Source organism: Bos taurus, chromosome X, assembly GCF_002263795.3.
Source record: "Bos taurus isolate L1 Dominette 01449 registration number 42190680 breed Hereford chromosome X, ARS-UCD2.0, whole genome shotgun sequence".
Lineage (NCBI taxonomy): Eukaryota > Metazoa > Chordata > Mammalia > Artiodactyla > Bovidae > Bos > Bos taurus.
The window spans coordinates 18,791,325-18,812,144 of NC_037357.1; the positions used below are offsets into that span (position 1 = coordinate 18,791,325).

At 44.5% G+C, this 20,820-nt stretch overlaps 1 protein-coding gene across 1 annotated transcript; it reads right to left on the reverse strand.

Annotated features, from left to right (window-relative positions):
- Positions 1-2,375: 2,375 nt before the first annotated feature.
- On the reverse strand, positions 2,376-3,552 carry RTL8C (retrotransposon Gag like 8C). Its single transcript, XM_002699561.7, has one exon. The coding sequence runs from the start codon at positions 3,530-3,532 to the stop codon at positions 3,191-3,193; it is 342 nt and encodes a 113-aa protein (XP_002699607.1). The 5' UTR covers positions 3,533-3,552; the 3' UTR covers positions 2,376-3,190.
- Between the last annotated feature and the right edge of the window lie 17,268 nt (positions 3,553-20,820).

Genomic DNA, 20,820 nt, shown 5'->3' on the forward strand with positions numbered 1-20,820 from the left:
GCCTACCAGGCTGCTCCATCCATGGGATTTTCCAGGCAACAGTACTGGAGTGGGGTGCCATTGCCTTCTCCTGCTTACTAGAGACGCTACCAAAATAGACTTGATAGCTCAGGAAGAACTTCTGAGAGACATGAACAGATCCTGTGAGTAGGAACTGGTCTGGTGAAAGTTATGAAACAGCAAAGAGGAAATGAAAAATGTTCCAGGCAAAGGAGTTGAAAAGCTAGAGAGAGGCTAGCCTATGTCACATCCAAGAATGGTTCAATTCCTAAGCCAGAAACTTGCTCCCATCCCAGATCCTTAGGTCTCCCCAACTTCCACATCCCAACCAATCATCAAGTTCTAATGATCTGAATGGCACTTTTATTTCCCCATCCTCTTTGTCTCTAAGCCCTGAAAAATTATCACCTGCAAAATATTCGTTACTGGACTTGACCTACATTCCATCTTCCCAGAATCTATCTTCAATATCAGCCCCAGGTGAAGGTAAAAAGGTGAAAGGGGTTGAAAGGCTCAGTTGTGTCTGACTCTTTGGGACCCCATGGACTGTAGCCCACCAGGTTTCTCTGGCCACAGAATTTTCCAGGCAAGAATACTGGAGTGGGTTGCCTTTTCCTTCTCCAGGGGATCTTCCGACCCAGGGATCAAACCAGGGTCTCTTGTATTGCAGGCAGATTCTTTACCGTTTGAGCCACCAGGGAAGCCCTAGAGTGAACATTAAAAGACAAATCTAATCATATCAGTCCCCTATTCAGTATATTTCCATTGTTCCCCAGTGAATACAGAATAATTGATATATGCCTTAAAATTACATAAGAGATTTTTCACGATGTAGCTTTGTACTTTTGCTATCTCAACTCCTACCATGACCTCTTCCTGACTTTTATATACTAACCACATTCTCTCATTCTTCTGAACTTCAGATTGAGGTGACCCTCTTTAATTGGCATCACATCTCAACACATTTACTACTTCCTCTATTAAGATGGTCCCTGACTCATCTAGGGCAGATATAAGTATTCTTTATCTTATGTTCCCACTGTGTTATATAAAGCCCCAAGTCATTATCATAACCTAAAAATTATTTAAACTCCTACTGTTATTATAGTTACAGCAAGTCCTACACACTGAGTTCTCAGACTTTATATTTGTTATTTAACTGAATTCTCAAAAGGAACCCAATACATATGTATTATTTTACCCACTTACATAAGAGGAAATATGGCTTAGGAAGGTTAAGAAATTTGCCTAATGTCATACAGGTGGAGTGACCAAGCATGGATTCAAGAACTTCTTAATTAAATCCAAAGCTGAGATTTCATATAGACATTTTTTCCACTACAGCTATATGCACTCTAAATTCCTTGAAGACTTAGGCCATAATTTTGTAATGGTGTATCCATAGTTCATAGTACAATGCCTGGGGCATAGGAAGTACCTGATAAATAATAAGTGCCTGTCAATTAGTGAACCAATCAATTAATCAAAATTTGCAGAGAAGATTGAAAAGGGATAGCAAATGAATTGTGAAAGCATTATACTAATATTAGGCATTATAAGTATATCATATGTTAACCAACTAAGACATACAATCTGATAAAAGATTAGAGGGCAGAATGCACCAATGTAATATAATATTTCAAATTTCAGTATGTTTCTGTAAAAACATTAATCCATGTTGTTAGCACTCTCTTGTATCTCTATGCTACATAGAGATTTTGGAATGTACAAGATGAAGCAGCAGCACTGGTGATTTAACAGGTTAGCATGAAGACAAATAGTAAGGAGTATCATTTTTGCTTTTCTGCCCATTGCAGAAAGTTATAATTTTATTTTCCTGCAGGCTCTCAACCAGATTTCTACCTAGATTAACAACAGCAGTTCTGCACTCCCTTCTCTTCCACTTATCAAGGCTCCATAAACGTAAATGCTTTTTCTGAACCATCTGTTATTCTAATTTCCTGAGTAATAGACTGAATAAAACTTTGACAGGTGTTCACCAACAAATGTGTGGGATTCATCATTGTAAAAATTAGCTATTATGCTTTCAAAAGCAGCTTTTTGGAAAAGAGAAAGTATTTCCCCAAAGTCTCCTAGCTGATTTCTTCCTGGCATCACCTTGGCCAAAATCTGATCCAGATCCATTTCCCAAGGAAGGGGCATGGAACTGATGGGTTTGGAAGAGTTAGCATCTGAGACTGGGTGATCACCAGTAGGGTACCATCACCAGGACCACCACAGGGCTATCTTTTTTTGCTGGATAATACAAGACACCACATCAGCCACAGAATGGCAGAGGACATACCTTCTGAGCAAGTCATGGACCCCACTTATTGGACCATGGAGGGAGAGGTGTCATATTCATGGACACTCAGTTTCTTTCTGAACATCGTCTGACATTTATTGAAAATAAGGGGAAAAAAAGTTTGTCCCGGTAGTGTAGAAGAGCTGGGCAGAGTGCAGGGGTTACTGTGCTGAACAAAAGGCACACATCAGAGAGACAGCTGCACATTCAGAAGAGAACTGGATTCTGGGTGAAACCAACAGGTCCACAGGAGACAATGAGTGACTCGATTTGGCTGCCAGGCAGCCCTGGGACCTAGTGTCAGCAGGAACAGAAGATGTCTCTAGGGTAGGGAAGACCTGGGTCCCATCGCAGGTGAAAGGATGGCCGGCCCCTCCAGGATGGTGCGAGCTGTTGGAATCCTTGTTTGTCCAGAGGCTGTGGCCAGCTCAGACACCTCCCGGGTGAGTCCAGATCCCCGAAGGCTGCAGGCTGTGGGTGGAATGCGGTGCACGGTGATGGCTGCCGCAGCGCAGGTCTCTGGCCACCCGGAGGCGGGCCTGGGAGTCTGGCAGGGGGCGGGTGGTTGGCAGCGGCCGGGTGTGGGTGGTCTGCCCAGTGGGTAACAGGAGCCCGGCTTGCAGTTGGAGAGCAGGACCGAGTCCAAGTGTACAGGGGAGAGGCCTGAGTGGCCCGAGGGCGGCGGCAGCAGCTGGAATCTGGAGCGCTATTCCTGGAACAAAGGCAAGCACTACGCGGGAGGGGACACGAGCACGGGGGAGATCGCGGCCACCCGAAGGTGAGGGGGGACACGGCGGGAGGACGCCTGTGGCGATCTGGGAGGCGGCGACTGGCGCGGCGGACCCTCCCCCGAGCACCCGCCCCCAGACCCGAGGCGCTCCCGGCCTAGAAGTCCTCGTCTTCCACCCATCCAAACACCCGCTTCATCTCGGCCAGGAAGCCCCGGTAATCGTTGAGGAGGGGGCTCTGCTTCCTGATGTAGGGGATCACCCACTGCAGGGCTGGCCCGGTCATGCGGGTGATGAGGAACGTCACCTTCAGGGCATCGTTGGTGAACAGGTTCTCGTCCACTAGCATGTAGGCGCCCGTCTGCACGATAAACTCCGGGAGCCGGTCGGTGTCGCCGTCAAACGTCTCGGGGAAGGGGATCGGGTTCCTCCACCGACGCGTCTGGGGCCGAATGGGCAGGGCCAGGAGGGCCTTGATCAGCTGCACTCGGCCGTCCATCGAGCCTCGCTCTCTTTGCTGGGCTAGATGAGGTTCAGCGGGGATTGGTGAGGAGGTGTGGCGGGAAGTGCGTGTTTAAGCGGGCTGACCGGTCCCCGCGTGGGCGGAGTCATGGCGGTTCCGGCTGCAGTTTAGCTCCGCCCAGGTGGCCTGGCTGTCACTAGTGCGCAGGTGCGACACGGAGCCTAACAAGGGCCAAAGAGGACCCAGAAGGGGTGCTCTGCAGGAGAAGGGAGCGGGCCAACGCCCTCTAGAAGAGAGGTAGCTGGAACAAAGGAGGCGGGTAGTGCGCAAGGGGCGGGGACCAGGGGAGGAGCCTTGGACGCCTGGCTCTGTCGTGAGGGAGGATAGAGTCACTGTCTAGGGCGCTGAGTTGTCCTCCACTTCACTGCTTCCATCCCTCTGTCTCCGCCCTAGTGTATCGTCTGCCTCGACCTTCTGTAGCCACTTGAATGCAATTCTGTGAACATGTTTTCCTGCTTATTCATGGAACTCTCAGAGAAGTCTTGCACCGCTGGTTGTAGATTTCTTTGCCTTGCACCATAGTGGAATCTCCCAAATATTAGTCAACATAATCAAGAGCAGCATATTCAAAGAATAGTGCACCATGACCAGGGAATGTAAAGGAGTCTTAAATGTTAAGAAATCTCTTGATTTGTTACATAGCTTGCTGGAAATTCTCTGTCAGTTGCCCACTCTAGAGACAATTTCCAACACTGCAATTTGCTTTTTATGGCCAGCAGGAGATGGAAAAGGAGTCAGCTTGGAAGATGGAGTTGAGTATAATGTAACCTATTCATAGGGGTAACATTTGTCATTCTATGGGTTAGAAGCAAATCACAATTCCCGCCCACACTCAAAAGGATCATCAGGAGGTTGGGACCGACTCTAAAGTCTGTCACAGTATGAGTGTATGTTCCACAGTTTGGTGATTCATTCATCAGTTGAAGGGCATTTGGCATGTTTAAAGCTTTTAGCAATTATAAATAAATCAGCTATAAACATTCAGATTTTTTGTGAGCATGTATTTTCATTTCTCTAGGGAAAATGCCTACAAGGAAGATTCCTATGTCATATGATCCTAAAAGGAAAAAAAAAAAACCCTCTCATCAAACTAGGAATAGAAGGAAAATCTTCTATTTAATAAAGGGCATCTACAAAAACCTACAGCTAATATACTGTAAAATGTGAAGGCCAGAATGCTTTCCAACGTTATTCAAGAATGGAAGCATGCCTGCTGCTGCTAAGTCACTTCAGTCGTGTCCGACTCTGTGCGACCCCACAGACGGCAGCCCACCAGGCTCCCCCATCCCTGGGATTCTCCAGGCAAGAATACTGGAGTGGGTTGCCATTTCCTCCTCCAATGCATGAAAGTGAAAAGTAAAGTGAAGTCACTCAGTCGTGTCCGACTCTTAGCGACCCCATGGACTGCAGCCCACCAGGCCCCTCTGTCCATGGGATTTTCCAGGCAAGGGTACTGGAGTGGGTTGCCATTGCCTTCTCCAAGAAGCATGCTTACTCTCACCATTTCAATTAAATATTGTACTGGAGACTCCAACCAGTGAAATAATGGAAGGAAAGAAAGGTAGGAAGGAAAAAAGAAATGAAGGAAGAAAGAGAGAAGACAAAGAATCAAAAGGCATCTAGATCGACAGAAAGAGAGAAGGCAAACTCCTTGTTCAAAGAGGACATGATCATGTATATAGAAAACAGACTGCCTAGGATCTAGGATCAACAACAACAGAAAACTAGAACTAATGAGTGAACTAGGCATGTTTGCAGCACACAAGGTGAATACACAAAAATCAATTGTGTTTCTAGTAACAAACAAGAGAACTTTGAAACTAAAAATGTTTTTGTTGCTTTTAAGCCATACCACTTGGCATGCGAGATCTTAGTTCCCCAACAAGGGACCGAACCCATGCCCCTTGCAGTGGGAGCATAGAGTCTTAACCATTGGACTGCCAAGGAGGTTCCAGAAACTAAAGAAGTTTTAAACACCATAAAAATGTGAAACACTTAGAGTTAAATATGACCTTCCTGAGATAAATGACAATACATCTGAGTAATGGAGAGATATCTATTCATGGGTTGGAAAACAATTTTTTAAGATATCAATTATCTTCCAAATTGATTTATAGATTCAAAGTATCAGGAAATTTTTCAATGTAAATATGTAAAAGTAAGTGATTCTAAAGTGAAGTGTGAAAGTGTTAGTCGCTAAGTAGTCTCTGACTTTTTTGCTACCCCATGGACTGTAGCCCACCAGGCTCCTCTGTCCACGGAATTCTCCAGGCAAGAATACTGGAGTAGGTAGCCATTCCCTTCTCCAGGGGAATCTTCCCAACCCAAGGATTGAACCCGGCTCTACCACAGTGCAGGTAGGTTCTTTACCGTCTAACCCAACTGATGCTAAAACTCATATGGAAATGCAAAGGACACACAATGACTAAAACTAGTATAAAACAGAACTAACTTGGAAGACTAAGAATGTTAGGGGGACCACAGACTGAAACCACCCACCCTAGCCAGGCACCATAGTAATGACTTTGGAGAGTTATCTTACAACATTATAGTTACCTTACAACATGGTATCTTACAACAGGAAGTCCTGTTAAGAAATGCAGAACTAGTAAGCTACCACCAACCAAAAGAATTTGGAAAATGTCAAAAGAATCCTTCTCTCTGGAATTCGTCTTGGCTGAGCATTGTACAGTCACCAAGAAGGACTCAAATCAGAGCGACCAGCCAGAGAAAACCCAGAAACAAACCCCATTACAATGAAACGCAAGACTTCAAGCCACATGGCAGAGCAGTTCTCCTGCTCCCTTACCCTGCTGCCCTCCTCCTGGTTGCCCCTTCCCAATAAAGTCTCTTGCTTTGTTAGCATGTGTGTCTCCTCAGACAATTCATTTCCAAGTGTTAGACTAGAGTCCACTCTTGGGCTCTTGAGTGGCTCTCCCTTCCTGCAACAATACTATTTGACATCAAGATTTATGATAAAGCTACAGTAATTAAGACAGTGTATATTGTCATCAAGATAGACAAATAGGTAAATGGAACAGAATATAGAATCCACAAATAGACCCACACATATATGGAGGTGTCAGTGCAGATCTGTGGAGAAAGGACAGTACTTTCAGCAATGATACATGACCAATTAGATACCCATATACAAAAAATAAATTTCTGTCAATACCTCATTGTACTTGTACTCAGTCACTCAGTTGTGTCCGACTCTTTGCAACCATTTGAACTGTAGCCTGTCAGGCTTCTCTGTCCATGGAATTTTTCAGGCACAAATACTGGAGTGGGTTGCCCTTTTCTCCAGCAGGGGATCTTCAACGACTCAGGAATTGAACCCATGCCTCCTGTATTGCAGAAGGATTCTTTACCCCTGAGTTATCAGGGAGGCCCTATCAATACCTCATACCATACACAAAAATTAACTGAAAATGGTTCATAGATCTAATGGCACAACCTAAAATTATAAAACTACTTGAAGAAGAAAGGAAAAAACCTGAACAACTTTAGATTACACAAAGACATCTTACCTATGACATGAAAAATATAATCCATAAAAGGAAAATTGGGTAAAGAGGACTTCTTAAGATAAATTTTGTGTTCTTCAAAAAACTCTGTTAAGAGAATGAAAAGAATAAGGACAGGCTGGGGGCAGGAGTAGGGGCAGTGTGTGTAAATCATATACCTTTATAAGACTTGAATACAGCTTGTGGAGTCCTGCCCCAAGGCCACAGATGTGAGGCCACAGATGCGAGGCCTTGCACCAAGTCACAGAAGTGGAACCCATAACAAAGGTCACCTCCAGAACTGACTGAGCCCTTTATAACTGTTGTCAAAAGACCCCTTGATCTTCACCAGCAAGCTTTGTGACCCCGAGTTAGGCATAAATGCCCACCTGGTACTCATCGTACAGTGCCATAGCCAATTACCTAATGCCACCTTTCCAGCAGGAACTTTCTTTATCTTGAGGCTATACAAATTGGCTACTAACCCACAAAGAGCATTGGCTCTCCCTTGAGCCAGCCCGCTGCTCTAACAGCATCCAGCTGGCTCTCCCTTCCCTGCTCCATTTGCAGTGCCTTCATTATCTCTGCTCCTTGATCTTAATAAAGTCACTCGCTTCTGAAATACTGAGTCTGGAAAGTCTTGGACTTGTGCTTGGACTACCACAACACAACTCACCAGTAAAAAAGTAAACAATCCAACTAAAAATGAGCAAAATATTTGAACAGACACTTCACAAAAGAAGATACACACAAACACACACAAACATATATATGTATATATATGGTAAGTTCAGTTCAGTCACTCAGTCATGTCCAACTCTTTGCAACCCCATGAACCGTAGCACGCCAGGCCACCCTGTCCATCACCAACTCCCGAAGTGCACCCAAACCCATGTCTATCGAGTTGGTGATTGCCATCCAGCCATCTCATCCTCTGCCATCCCCTTCTCCTCCTGCCGTCAATCTTTCCCAGTATCAGGGTCTTTTCCAATGAGTCAGCTCTTTGCATCAGGTGGACAAAGTATTGGAGTTTCAGCTTTAGCATCAGTCCTTCCAATGAACACCCAGGACTGATCTCCTTTAGGATGGGCTTGTTGGATCTCTCTGCAGTCCAAGGGACACTCAAGAGTCTTCTCCAACACCACAGTTCAAAAGCATCAATTCTTTGGTGCTCAGCTTTCTTCACAGTCCAACTCTCACATCCATACATGACCACAGGAAAAACCATAGCCTTGACTAGATGGCCCTTTGTTGACAAAGTAATGTCTCTGCTTTTTAATATGCTGTCTAGGTTGATCATAACTTTCCTCCCAAGGAGTAAGCATCTTTTAATTTCATGGCTGCAATCACCATCTGCAGTGATTTTGGAGCCCAGAAAAATAAAGTCTGACACTGTTTCCACTGTTTCCCCATCTATTTCCCATGAAGTGATGGGACCAGATGCCATGATTTTAGTTTTCTGAATGCTGAACTTTAAGCCAACTTTTTCACTCTCCTCTTTCACTTTCATCAAGAGGCTCTTTAGTTTTTCTTCACTTTCTGCATATGGTAAGTAAGCACACAAAAAAGATGTTAATCTTTAAGAATTAATAATTGCTAGAGACACAGACATAGAGAATAGACTTGTGGACACAGTGAGGGGAAGGAGAGAGGGAAAAATTAAGAGAGTAGCATTGAAACATACTTTACCATATGTAGAAGAGTTAGTGGGAAGTTGCTGTATAACACAGGGAGCTCAACCCGATGCTCTGTGACAACCTAGAGTGGTTGGATAGGGTGGGAGTTGGGAGGAAGGTTCAAGAGGGAGTAGACATATACATACTTATGGCTGATTCATGTTTTTGTATGTCAGAAATCAACACAACAGTGTAAAGCAATTATCCTCTAATTAAAGGTAAATTTTAAAAAAGAATGGCAAACTAAACCCACAATGAGTTACCATTTAACACTTACTAGAATGTTTAAAGTAAAAACAAACCAAAATCAGAACCAAAAAAAAAAAAAAAACCTGACAATACTGTCACTGAGTTTGAAGAATAAATTAATTTCTCATAAAATGCTGATGGGAATACAGAGGAGTACAGCCACTTTGGAAAACATTTTATCTCTTTCATAAGGTTCCTTTATGCAACTTTGCAGAATATAATTCCCCTTGTCTTGTTGTTGTTCAGTCAGTCAGTTGTATCTGACCCTTTGTGACCCCATGGACTGCAGCAAACCAGGCTTCTTTGTCCTTCACATCTCTCAGAGCTTGCTCAAACTCATGTCCATCGAGTCGGTGATGTCATCCAACCATCTCATCCTCCGTCATCCCATTCTCCTCCTGCCTTCAATCTTTCCCAACATCAGGGTCTTTTCCAATGAGTTAGCACTTTGCATCAGGTGACCAAAGTACTGGAGCTTCAGCTTCAGCATCAGTCCTTCCAGTGAATATTCAGGATTGATTTCCTTTAGGATTGACTTGTTTGATCTCCTTGCAATCGAAGGGATTCTCAAGAGTCTTCTTCAACACCATGCTTCAAAAGCATCAATTCTTCAGTGAGTCCAGCTCTCACATCCATACATGACTCCTGGAAAAAACATAGCTTTGACCAGATGGACCTTTGTTGGCAAAGTAATGTCTCTGCTTTTTAATATGCTGTCTAGGTTGATCATAACTTTCCTCCCAAGGAGTAAGCGTCTTTTAATTTCATGGCTGCAATCAACATCTGCAGTGATTTTGGAGCCCAGAAAAATAAAGTCTGACACTGTTTCCACTGTTTCCCCATCTATTTCCCATGAAGTGATGGGACCAGATGCCATGATCTTAGTTTTCTGAATGTTGAGCTTTAAGCCAACTTTTTCACTCTACTCGTTCACCTTCATCAAGAGGCTCTTTAGTTCCACTTCACTTTCTGCCATAAGGGTGGTGTCATCTGCACATCTGAGGTTATTGATATTTCTCCCGGCAATCTTGATTCCAGCTTGTGTTTCTTCCAGTCCAGCGTTTCTCATGATGTACTCTGCATAGAAGTTAAATAAGCAGGGTGACAATATAGAACCTTGTCATACTCCTTTCCCAATTTGGAACCATTCTATTGTTCCGTGTCTGGTTCTACCTGTTGCTTCTTGACCTGCATACAGGTCTCTCATGAGGCAGTTAAGGTGGTCTGGTATTCCCATCTCTTTGAGAATTTCCCGCAGTTTGTTGTGATCCACAGAGTCAAAAGCTTTAGCGTTGTCAAAGAAGCAAATGTTTTTCTGGAACTCTCTTGCTTTTTTCTATGATCCAATGGATGTTGGCAATATGACCTCTGGTTCTTCTTCCTTTTTTAAATCCAGCTTGAACTTCTGGAAGTTTATGGTTCACGTACTGTTGAAGCCTGGCTTGGAGAATTTTGAGCATTACTTTGCTAGCGTGTGAAGTGAGTGCAATTGTGCAACAGTTTGAACATTCTTTGGCATTGGCCTTCTTTAGGATTAGAATGAAAATTGACCTTTTCTAGTCCTGTGGCCACTGCTGAGTTTTCAAAATTTGCTGGCATACTTAGTGCAACACTTTCACACGATTATCTTTTAGGATTTGAAATAGCTCAACTGGAATTCCATCACCTCCACTAGCTTTGTTCATAGTGATGTTTCGTAACGCCAACTTGACTTCGCACTCCAGGATGTCTGGCAGTAGGTGAGTGATCACGCCATGGTGGTTATCTGGGTCATTAAACTCTCTTTGTATAGTTCTGTGTATTCTTGCCACCTCTTAATATCTTCTGCTTCTGTTAGGTCCATACCGTTTCTGTCCTTTATTGTTCCCATCTTTGCATGAAATGGTCCCTTGGTATCTCTAATTTTCTTGAAGAGATCTCTAGTCTTTCACATTCTATCGTTTACCTCTATTTCTTTGCTTTGATCACTTAGGAAGGCTTTCTTATCTCTCCTTGCTGTTCTTTGGAACTCTGCATTCAGATGGGTATATCTTTCCATTTCTCCTTTGCCTTTCAATTCTCTTCTTTTTTCAGCTACTTGTAAGCCACCCTCAGACAACCATTTTGCCTTTTTGCATTTCTTTTTCTTGGGAATGGTTTTGATCACCGCTTTCTGTACAATGTCATGAACCTTGGTCCATAGTTCTTCAGGCACTCTGTCTATCCCATCTAATCCCTTGAATCCATTTGTCACTTCCACTGTATAATTGTAAGGGATTTGATTTAGGTCATACCTGAATGGCTTAGTGGTTTTCCCTACTTTCTTCAATTTAAGTCTGAATTTTGCAATAAGGAGTTCATGATCTGAGCCACAGTCATCTCCAGGTCTTGCTTTTGCTGACTGTACAGAGCTTCTCCATCTTCGGCTACAAAGAACATAATCAATTTGATTTTGGTATTGACCATATGGTGATGTCCATGTGTGGAGTTGTCTCTTGTGTTGTTGGAAGAGGGTGTTTGCTATGACAAGTGCATTCTCATGGCAAAACTCTGTTAGCCTTTGACCTGCTTCACTTTGTACTCCAAGGCCAGACTTACCTGTTTCTCCAGATGTTTCTTGACTTCTACATTTGCATCCCAATCCCCTATGATGAAAAAGACATCTTTTTTGGGGTTTAGTTCTAGAGGGTCTTGTGGGTCTTCATAGAACCGTTCAACTTTAGATTCTTTGGCATTAGTGGTTGGGGCATTGACTTGGATTACTGTGATATTGAATGGTTTACCTTGGAAACAAACAGAGATCATTCTGTCATTTTTGAGATTGTACCCAAGTATTGCATTTTGGACTGTGAGGGCTACTCCATTTCTTCTAAGGGTTTCTTTTCTGCCATAGTAGATATAATGGTCATCTGAATTAAATTCACCCATTTTGGTCCATTTTAGTTCACTGATTTCTAAAATGTTGATGTTCACTCTTGCCATCTCTGGTTTGACTACTTCCAATTTACCTTAATTCATGGACCTAGCATTCCAGGTTCCTATGCAATATTGTTCTTTACAGTAGCGGACTTTACTGTCACCACCAGACATGTCCACAACTGGGTGTTGTTTCCACTTTTGCTCAGCCTCTTCATTCCTTCTGGAACTATTTCTTTGCTCTTCTCCAGTAGCATACTAGGCACCTACCGACCTGGGGAGTTCATCTTTCAGTGTCCTATCTTTTTGCCTTTTCATACTGTTCATGGGGTTCTCATGGCAAGAATGCTGAAGTGGATGATTGTCTTGAGATAACCAATATTCTGTATTCTATAAACATTTAGTTTTGACTATCCTTGACATTAATATAAAAAAGGAATCATACGAGTCTATACTTTTTGTCACTAATCATCAGGAAAATGGAAATCAAAACCACAATTAGCCATCATCTCACACTTGTCAGAATGAATATCATCAAAAGAACACAAATACACGTTAGTGAGGATGTGAAGAAAAGGGAACCCTCTACTGCTGATGGAAATATAAATTGGTGCAGCCACTGTGGAAAGCAGTATGGAGGTTTCTAAAAAAACTAAAAATAGAACTGCCATATAACCCAGCAATTCCACTCCTGGGTACATACCCCCAAAATAACAAAACCACTAATTCAAAAAGATTTATGTATCCCAATGTTCATAGCAACGTTTTTTTACAACTGCCAAGATATGAAAACAACTTAAGTGTTCATCAATAGATCAATGGATTTAGAAGATGTGGTATACATATACTATGGAATACTGAGCCATCAGATCAGATCAGATCAGTCACTCAGTCGTGTCCGACCCTTTGCGACCCCATGAACCGCAGCACGCCAGTCCTCCCTGTCCATCACCAACTCCTGGAGTTCACTCAGACTCATGTCCATCGAGTCAGTGATGCCATCCAGCCATCTCATCCTCTGTCGTCCCCTTCTCCTCCTGCCCCCAATCCCTCCCAGCATCAGAGTCTTTTCCAATGAGTCTATTCTTCACATGAGGTGGCCAAAGTACTGGAGTTTCATCTTTAGCATCATTCCTTCCAAAGAAATCCCAGGGCTGATCTCCTTCAGAATGGACTGGTTGGATCTCCTTGCAGTCCAAGGGACTCTCATGAGTCTTCTCCAACACCACAGTTCAAAAGCATCAATTCTTTGGCACTCAGCCTTCTTCACAGTCATAAAAAATGAGTTTTTGCCATTTGCAGCAACATGGATGGACCTGAAGGATATTACACTAAGTGAAATAAGTCAGACAGAGAAAGACAGATACTACATGATGTCGCTTATGTTGCTGCTGCTGTTGTTTAGTCACTAAGTCTTCTCTGACTCTTATTGTGACCCCATAGACTGTAGCCTGCCAGGCTCCTCTGTCCATGGGATTTGCTGCTGCTGCTGCTGCTGCTAAGTCACTTCAGTTGTGTCGGACTCTGTGCGACCCCATAGATGGCAGCCCACCGGGCTCCTCTGTCCCTCGGATTATCCAGGCAAAAATACTAGAGTGGGTTGCCATTTCCTTCTCCAATGCATGCATGCATGATAAGTAGCTTCAGTCGTGTCCAAGTCTGTGCGACCCTATGGACGGCAGCTCATCAGGCTCCTCCGTCCACAGGATTCTCTAGGCAAGAACACTGGAGTGGGTTGCCATTTCCTTCTCCGGGCAATCTTCCAGACCCAGGGATCAAATTTGTGTCTCCTGCATTGGCAGGCAGATTCTTTACTGCTGTGGAAATCTAGATACTACTACAAACTGGTGAATCTAACAGAAAGGAAGTGGGCTCACAGATATAGTAGCACAGATATAGTAGCTACCAATAGGAAGGAGATTGAAGAGGGTCAGTATGGGATAGGTAATCAAGAGGCACAAGTTATCAGGTATAAAATAAGCTTCAAGAGCCACTTCTGTAGCAGTCCAGTGGTTAAGACTGCCCTTCCAACACAGGGGGCCTGGATTTGATGACCGGTTATGGAACTAAGATCCTGCATGCCATAGGACATGACAGAAATAATAATAAGCTACAAGAATATATTGTACAACACAGTGAATATAGCCAGTATTTTATACTAATGATAAATGGAGTACAATGATTAAAAATTGGGAATCACTCTATTATAAACCAGTAACTTATATAATATTACACTTCAATGAAAAATAATATATGATAATAGAAATAATTTGATATTAAACAGAAAAAACATTCAGTGTCTTTGGCTCTGACCCATGCCCCTGTCCCTCTCTGGAGCCCACCTAGAGAATCCTTGGTCCTGCCCCACCCACTCGGCCCTGCCCCTCCCACCCCGCCCCTCCACTGCCCCTCCCACCCCGCCCCCTCCACTGCCCCTCCCACCCCGCCCCCTCCACTGCCCCTCCCACCCCGCCCCCTCTACTGCCCCTCCCACCCCGCCCCCTCCACTGCCCCGCCCCCTCCATTGCCCCGAGAGTCCATTAGCTCCGCCCCCTCCTCCTGCACGGAGCCCCACCCCTGTGGAGATAGGCTTCCTGTTGCGCCTGCGCATTATTGACCGCCAGTCCACGTGGGCGGAGCTTCCCGAGCGCTGGAGACCGCCCATGGCCCAGCCCACCCCAGGCCTGGGAAGCCTCAGAATACACGCACTTCCTGCCACGCCTCCTCGAGGACCATCGTGCACCTTGCAGAGCCCAGCAAAGCGAGCGAGGCTCAATGGACAGCTGAGTGCAGCTGATCAAGGGCCTCCTGGCCCTGCCTATTCGGCCCCAGACGCGTCGGTGGAGGAACCCGATCCCTTCCCCGAGACGTCTGACTGCGACACCGACCGGCTCCCGGAGTTTATCGTGCAGACGGGCGCCTACATGCTAGTGGACGAGAACCTGTTCACCAACGGTGCCCTGAAGGTGACGTTCCTCATCACCTGCATGACCGGGCCAGCCCTGCAGTGAGTGATCCCCTATATCAGGAAGCAGAGCCCCCTCCTCAACGATTACTGGGTTTTCTGGCCGAGATAAAGCGGGTGTTCGGATGGGTGGAAGACGAGGACTTCTAGGCCGGGAGCGCCTCGGGTCTGGGGGCGGGTGCTCGGGGGAGGGTCCGCCGCGCCAGTCGCCGCCTCCCAGATCGCCACAGGCGTCCTCCCGCCGTGTCCCCCCTCACCTTCGGGTGGCCGCGATTTCCCCCGTGCTCATGTCCCCTCCCGCGTAGTGCTGGCTTTTGTTCCAGGAATAGCGCTCCAGGTTCTAGCTGCTGCAGCCGTCCTCTCGGGTCAGCCCGGCCTCTCCCCTGCACACTTGGACTCGGTCCTGCTCTCCAACTGCAAGCCGGGCTCCTGTTATCCACTGGGCAGATCACCCACACCCGGCCGCTGCCAACCACCCGCCCCCTGCCAGACTCCCAGGCCCGCCTCTGGGTGGCCAGAGACCTGTGCTGTTGTGGCCATCACCATGCACCGCATCCCACCTGCAGCCTGTAGTCTTTGGCTATCTGGACTCCCCCGGGAGGTGTCTGAGGTGGCCACAGCCTCTGGACAAACAAGGATTCCAACAGCTCACCACCGTCCTGGAGGGGCCGGCCAGCCTTTCATCTGTGATGAGACCCAGGTCTTTCCTATCCCAGAGACATCTTCTGTTCCTGCTGGGTGTGACCGCCAGGTCCCAGGGCTGCCTGGCAGTCAAATCGAGTCACTCATTGTCTCCTGTGGACCTGTTGGTTTCACCCAGAATCCAGTTCTCTTCTGAATGTGCAGCTGTCTCTCTGATGTGTGCCTTTTGTTCAGCACAGTAGCCGCTGCATTCTGCCTAGCTCTTCTACACTACCGGGACAAACTTTTTTTTCCTTATTTTCAATAAATATCAGATGATGTTCAGAAAGAAATTGAGTCTCCATGAATATGACACCTCTCCCTCCATGGTCCAATAAGTGGGGTCCATGACTTGCTCAGAAGGTATGTCCTCTGCCATTCTGTGGCTGATATGGTGTCTTGTATTATCCAGCAAAAAAGATAGCCCTGTGGTGGTCCTGGTAATGGAGACCCTGCTGGTGATCATTAAGTTTCAGATGTTGACTCCTCCAAACCGGTCAGTTCCATGCCCCTTCCTTGGGAAATGGATCTGGATCAAATTTTTGGTCAAGGCAATGTCAGGAAGAACAGTTAAGAGACTTTGGGGAAAGAGTTTCTCTTTTCCAAAAAGCTGCTTTTGAAAGCATAATAGCTAATTTTTACAAATGAGGAATCACATACATTTGTTGGTGAAAACCTGTCAAAGTTTTATTTAATCTATTACTCAGGAAACTAGCAGAATGACAGGTGGTTCAGAAAAAGCATTTACATTTATGGAGCCTTGATTGTTAAATGGAAGAGGAGGAAGTTCAGAACTGCTCTTATTAATCTAGGTAGAAACCTGGTTGAGAGCCTGCAGGAAAATAAAATTATAACTTTCTGCAATGGGCAGAAAAGCAAAAATGGTACTCCTTACTACTTCTCTTCATGCTAACCTGTTAAATCACCAGTGCTGCTGCTTCATCTATGTCTAGGGAAGGTTAAAATTTCAGTAGAGTCTGATAAAAAGGTGGAGTTACAGAAGGATACTGAATCAAGTCTGCCTCATTTCTACTTTGGGTGATTTTTCCTGAACAGGGCAGAGAAGAATTAATCATTACAGTGGTTTTTCACTTTATTGACTCTCTCTTAATTTGAACAGGTAAACTTGAGCACTGGTTCATATGACTTAGGTGGAGCTGGAGGTACTAATACATTATCCTCATTTTGTATTAGGATTTTTTTTTTCAGTATCACTAGAAATAGTGGAAACAATATTAACTTGCCTTTGGCATATAATAGGCCAAAATTCAGAGAAGGCAATGGCACCCCACTCCAGTACTCTTGCCTGGAAAATCCCATGGATGGAGGAGCCTGGTAGGCTACAGTCCATGTGGTTGCTAAGAGTCAGGCACGACTGAGCAACTCCACTTTCACTTTTCACTTTCATGCATTGGAGAAGGAAATGGCAACCCACTCCAGTGTTCTTGCCTGGAGAATCTCAGGGACGGGGGAGCCTGGTGGGCTGCCGTCTATGGGGTCGCACAGAGTCGGAGACGACTAAAGCGACTTAGCAGCAGCAGCAGCAGCAGGCCAAAATTTTAAAGTGAGAGGCAAAATTTGCATCACTTACTGAATTGGAGTTTTATGATACGTAAGTTCTTAAAATAATTGACAGCTGGCTAATTTTGAGATTCCAATTTAAGTTGCTGGAGGTCAGCCATTCTGGATGGGTGTGAAAGATAATTGTGTTAAGCATATTCACTGTTTGGTTTTAAACGTAGATTCTGCTAAAGTGGTTTGAGAAGTGCTTGGAAGCAGTTTATGGTGTAGATCCAGCATATTCCCTACAGTCTGTGTCCATCTGTCTCTCAAGGTAGGTAGAATGGCCTGGGACAACTCGGTATCCTTTGAACAGTGTTGGTAACCCCTTGCCTCCCTCAACAAAAATGCCCCTGCAGTTTTCTTCTTCCTGCTAGAATGGCTCTGTTAGGCATTATTCTTTTGTCTATACCACTTGTATCATACCGGGTCCTTTTTTGTGATAACAAATGTTTTGGGGAGAGGCAACATTTTGCAAGAATTAATCTTGAATGTCTTAGCAAGTTTCTGTACTGATACAAAGGAATGGCATTTTTAAGGCAGAAGGGAGGCTTTTTTCCTCATAACTTTATAAGTGCCCCCTTTTCAATTGTCATTCTTAGGTTAGGTTGTTTCCCTCACCTCATTCTATTAATATCCTCAATATACAATCAAGAATCATTACCTAAGAAGGAGAGAGAAATATAAAGATTGTCAAAAGAGAAGATGAACACATGAGGGATTATAGAAAAACATAATTAATCATTTTTGTTTGTGCTTGAGGCCAATAATGACTTGAAACCTATATTTGAAATAATACAGAGAGATTTTGTCATGCTGAAATCCACAAAAATTTAATATGAGAATAAAGTGGCCTTTGGGTGCTTCAGTGTCACAGGGGACTCTTGGGTCTCAGGGAAACCTTTATAGGCTGTACTGGTGAAACACCTCATTATTCCCCAGTGGCCTAAGTTAACCCCTGTACACAAAGGCAGCCCTAGGGAAGAGATGAAGTAGGGAAGGGGATTCCATATGGACCCTTTGTGAGTGTCCCTGATTTGTCTACCAGAAACTTGGAGGGAACCGAAAGAGTAGTGTGAGAGAGTACCAGGAATCCTGGGTGCTACATTTTCCTCCAGTAACCTTTGCAGGCATCTGATGCCCTGCTTGCTTATACAGGTGTTGACATACTTTGGCTTCCATCACGGTGGTAGTGTGACTACTTCAGTTTATGTCAAGCAGTTCTGAACAGTAATGAGTCTATAATGAAAAGCAGCGCATCTAATGACACCGGGTATGGAAAGGACAAAATCAGTCAAAACACACATGCTCAATGAAATGAAATGAAAATAAAGTAAAATGAAAGCCCATCATGAAGTCAGACTAGTAGCATGGTGAAGTGGAATGCCTGAAGAGGAGGAAATAAAAGCAGTATACCAGTGAATACATAGTGGGATCCATCAAGACCTCTCTCTACCTTCCCACCACAACAGCTAATCACAGACCCCAGATGGAAAGTATCTGGACTTTGTGCTTACGTTTGTATGTGGAGGAAATCCCTGACATCATGACAAGGGAGGTTATGGGCCAGAGGAGGCTACCTGGCTGGATTCAGCAGTCACAAGCCCGGACCAGAACTCCTAATCTTCCCTGTATATTCTGCTCCTTTTAGTCCCCTTGCAGGTCACACAACCATCCCTCACTTAACCCAAGTGCTCTTCGTGCCCTCCCTCTTATTGATTATCCACAGACAGTCACCAAATCCATTCTGCCCTCCTTGGTAGCTCAGGTGGTAAAGAATCCACCTGCAATGCAGGAGGCCCCAGTTCGATTCCTGGGTCAGGAAAATCCACTGGAGAAGGGATAGGCTACCCACTCCAGTATTCTTGGGCTTCCCTGGTGGCTCAGCCAGTAAAGAATCCGCCTGCAGTGTGGGAGACCTGGGTTTGATCCCTGGGTTGGGAAGATCCTCTGGAGAAGGGAACAACTACCGACTCCAGTATTCTGGCCTGGAGAATTCCATGGACCTTGTAGTCCGTGGGGTCGCAAAGAGTCGGACATGGCTGAGCAGCTTTCTCTTTCACTTTCTCCCCCCCCAACCTCAAGGATACCACCCCAACTCCAATGGCCTGCCATCTAGCCTTCTGATAGCAAAGACCCTGCCTCCAGTGCCCTACTGACCCCAGAACCTATTTCCCTCTCCCTGCTGCTGCTGTTTCTCTGTCTCATGGCAGCTGAAAGCATACTGTCACATGATCAAAGGAGGGACATTTAGAATTTCAGAACCTTGTTGGACCTATGGATATAGTTAGCCTGAATTTGGGCATTGAGCTAAAGACAGCAGCCATACCTGTTGTGCAAGCTGAGTGGAGGATTGCATATTTAAACTCATTAGAAGCAAGCACATTCTTTATAAGGTCATTAGGCTAGAGTCCTAAAATGAGCGTATAGATCAAAGTCCATATAACACTATTTTGACCCATCAAAGTCTCACCTCAGCAAGATTTTCAAGTTACATTCTCACTAGTAGTGTGAGGCAATATCTGTTTGCCCCTATCATTATTAAATTTTAAATTTTCAATCAAGATATAATATCCCAATGATAAGTACTCTTTTTTTTAAGTTTTTTTTTAATTAAGTAATTTATTTTCATTGGAGGCTAATTACTTTACAATATTGTGGTGGTTTTTGCCATACATTGACATGAGTCAGCCATGGGTGCACATGTGTCCCCCGATCCTGAACCCCCCTCCCGCCTCCCTCCCCATCCCATCCCTCTAGGTTGTCCCAGAGCACCAGCTTTGAGTGCCCTGCTTCATGCATTGAACTTGCACTGGTCATCTATTTTACATATGGTAATATACATGTTTCAATGCTATTCTCTCAAATCATCCCACCCTCGCCTTCTCCCACAGAGTCCAAAAGTCTGTTCTTTACATCTGTGTCTCTTTTGCTGTCTTGCATATAGGGTTGACATTACCATCTTTCTAAATTCCATATATATGCGTTAATATACTGTATTGGTGTTTATCTTTCTGACTTGATTCACTCTGTATAATAGGCTCCAGTTTCATCCACCTCATTAGAACTGACTCAAATGTGTTCTTTTTTATAGCTGAGTAATATTTCACTGTGTATATGTACCACAACTGCCTTATCCATTTGTCTGCTGATAGACAGCAGACAGGTTGCTTCCATGTCCTGGCTTTTGTAAACAGTGCTGCAGTGAACATTGGGGTACACGTGTCTCTTTCAATTCTGTTTTCTTTGGTGTGTATGCCCAGCAGTGGGATTGCTGGGTAGTATAGCAGTTCTATTTCCAGTTTTTTAGGGAATCTCCACACTATTCTCCACAATGGCTGTACTAGTTTGCATTCCCACCAACAGTGTAAGAGGGTTCCCTTTTCTCTACACCCTCTCCAGCATTTATTGTTTGTAGATTTTTTTTAATGGCAGCCATTCTGACCCGTGTGAAATGGTACCTCATTGTGGTTTTGATTTGCATTTCTCTAATAATGGAAGGTGTTGAGCATCTTTTCATGTGTTTATTAGCCATCTGTATGTTTTCTTTGGAGAAATGTCTGTTTAGTTCTTTTGCCCACTTTTTGATTGGATCGTTCATTTTCCTGGTATGAGCTACATGAGCTGCTTGTATATTTTGGAGATTAATTCTTTTTCAGTTGTTTCATTTGCTATTATTTTCTCCCATTCTGAAGGCTGCCTTTTCACCTTACTTATAGTTTCCTTTGTTGT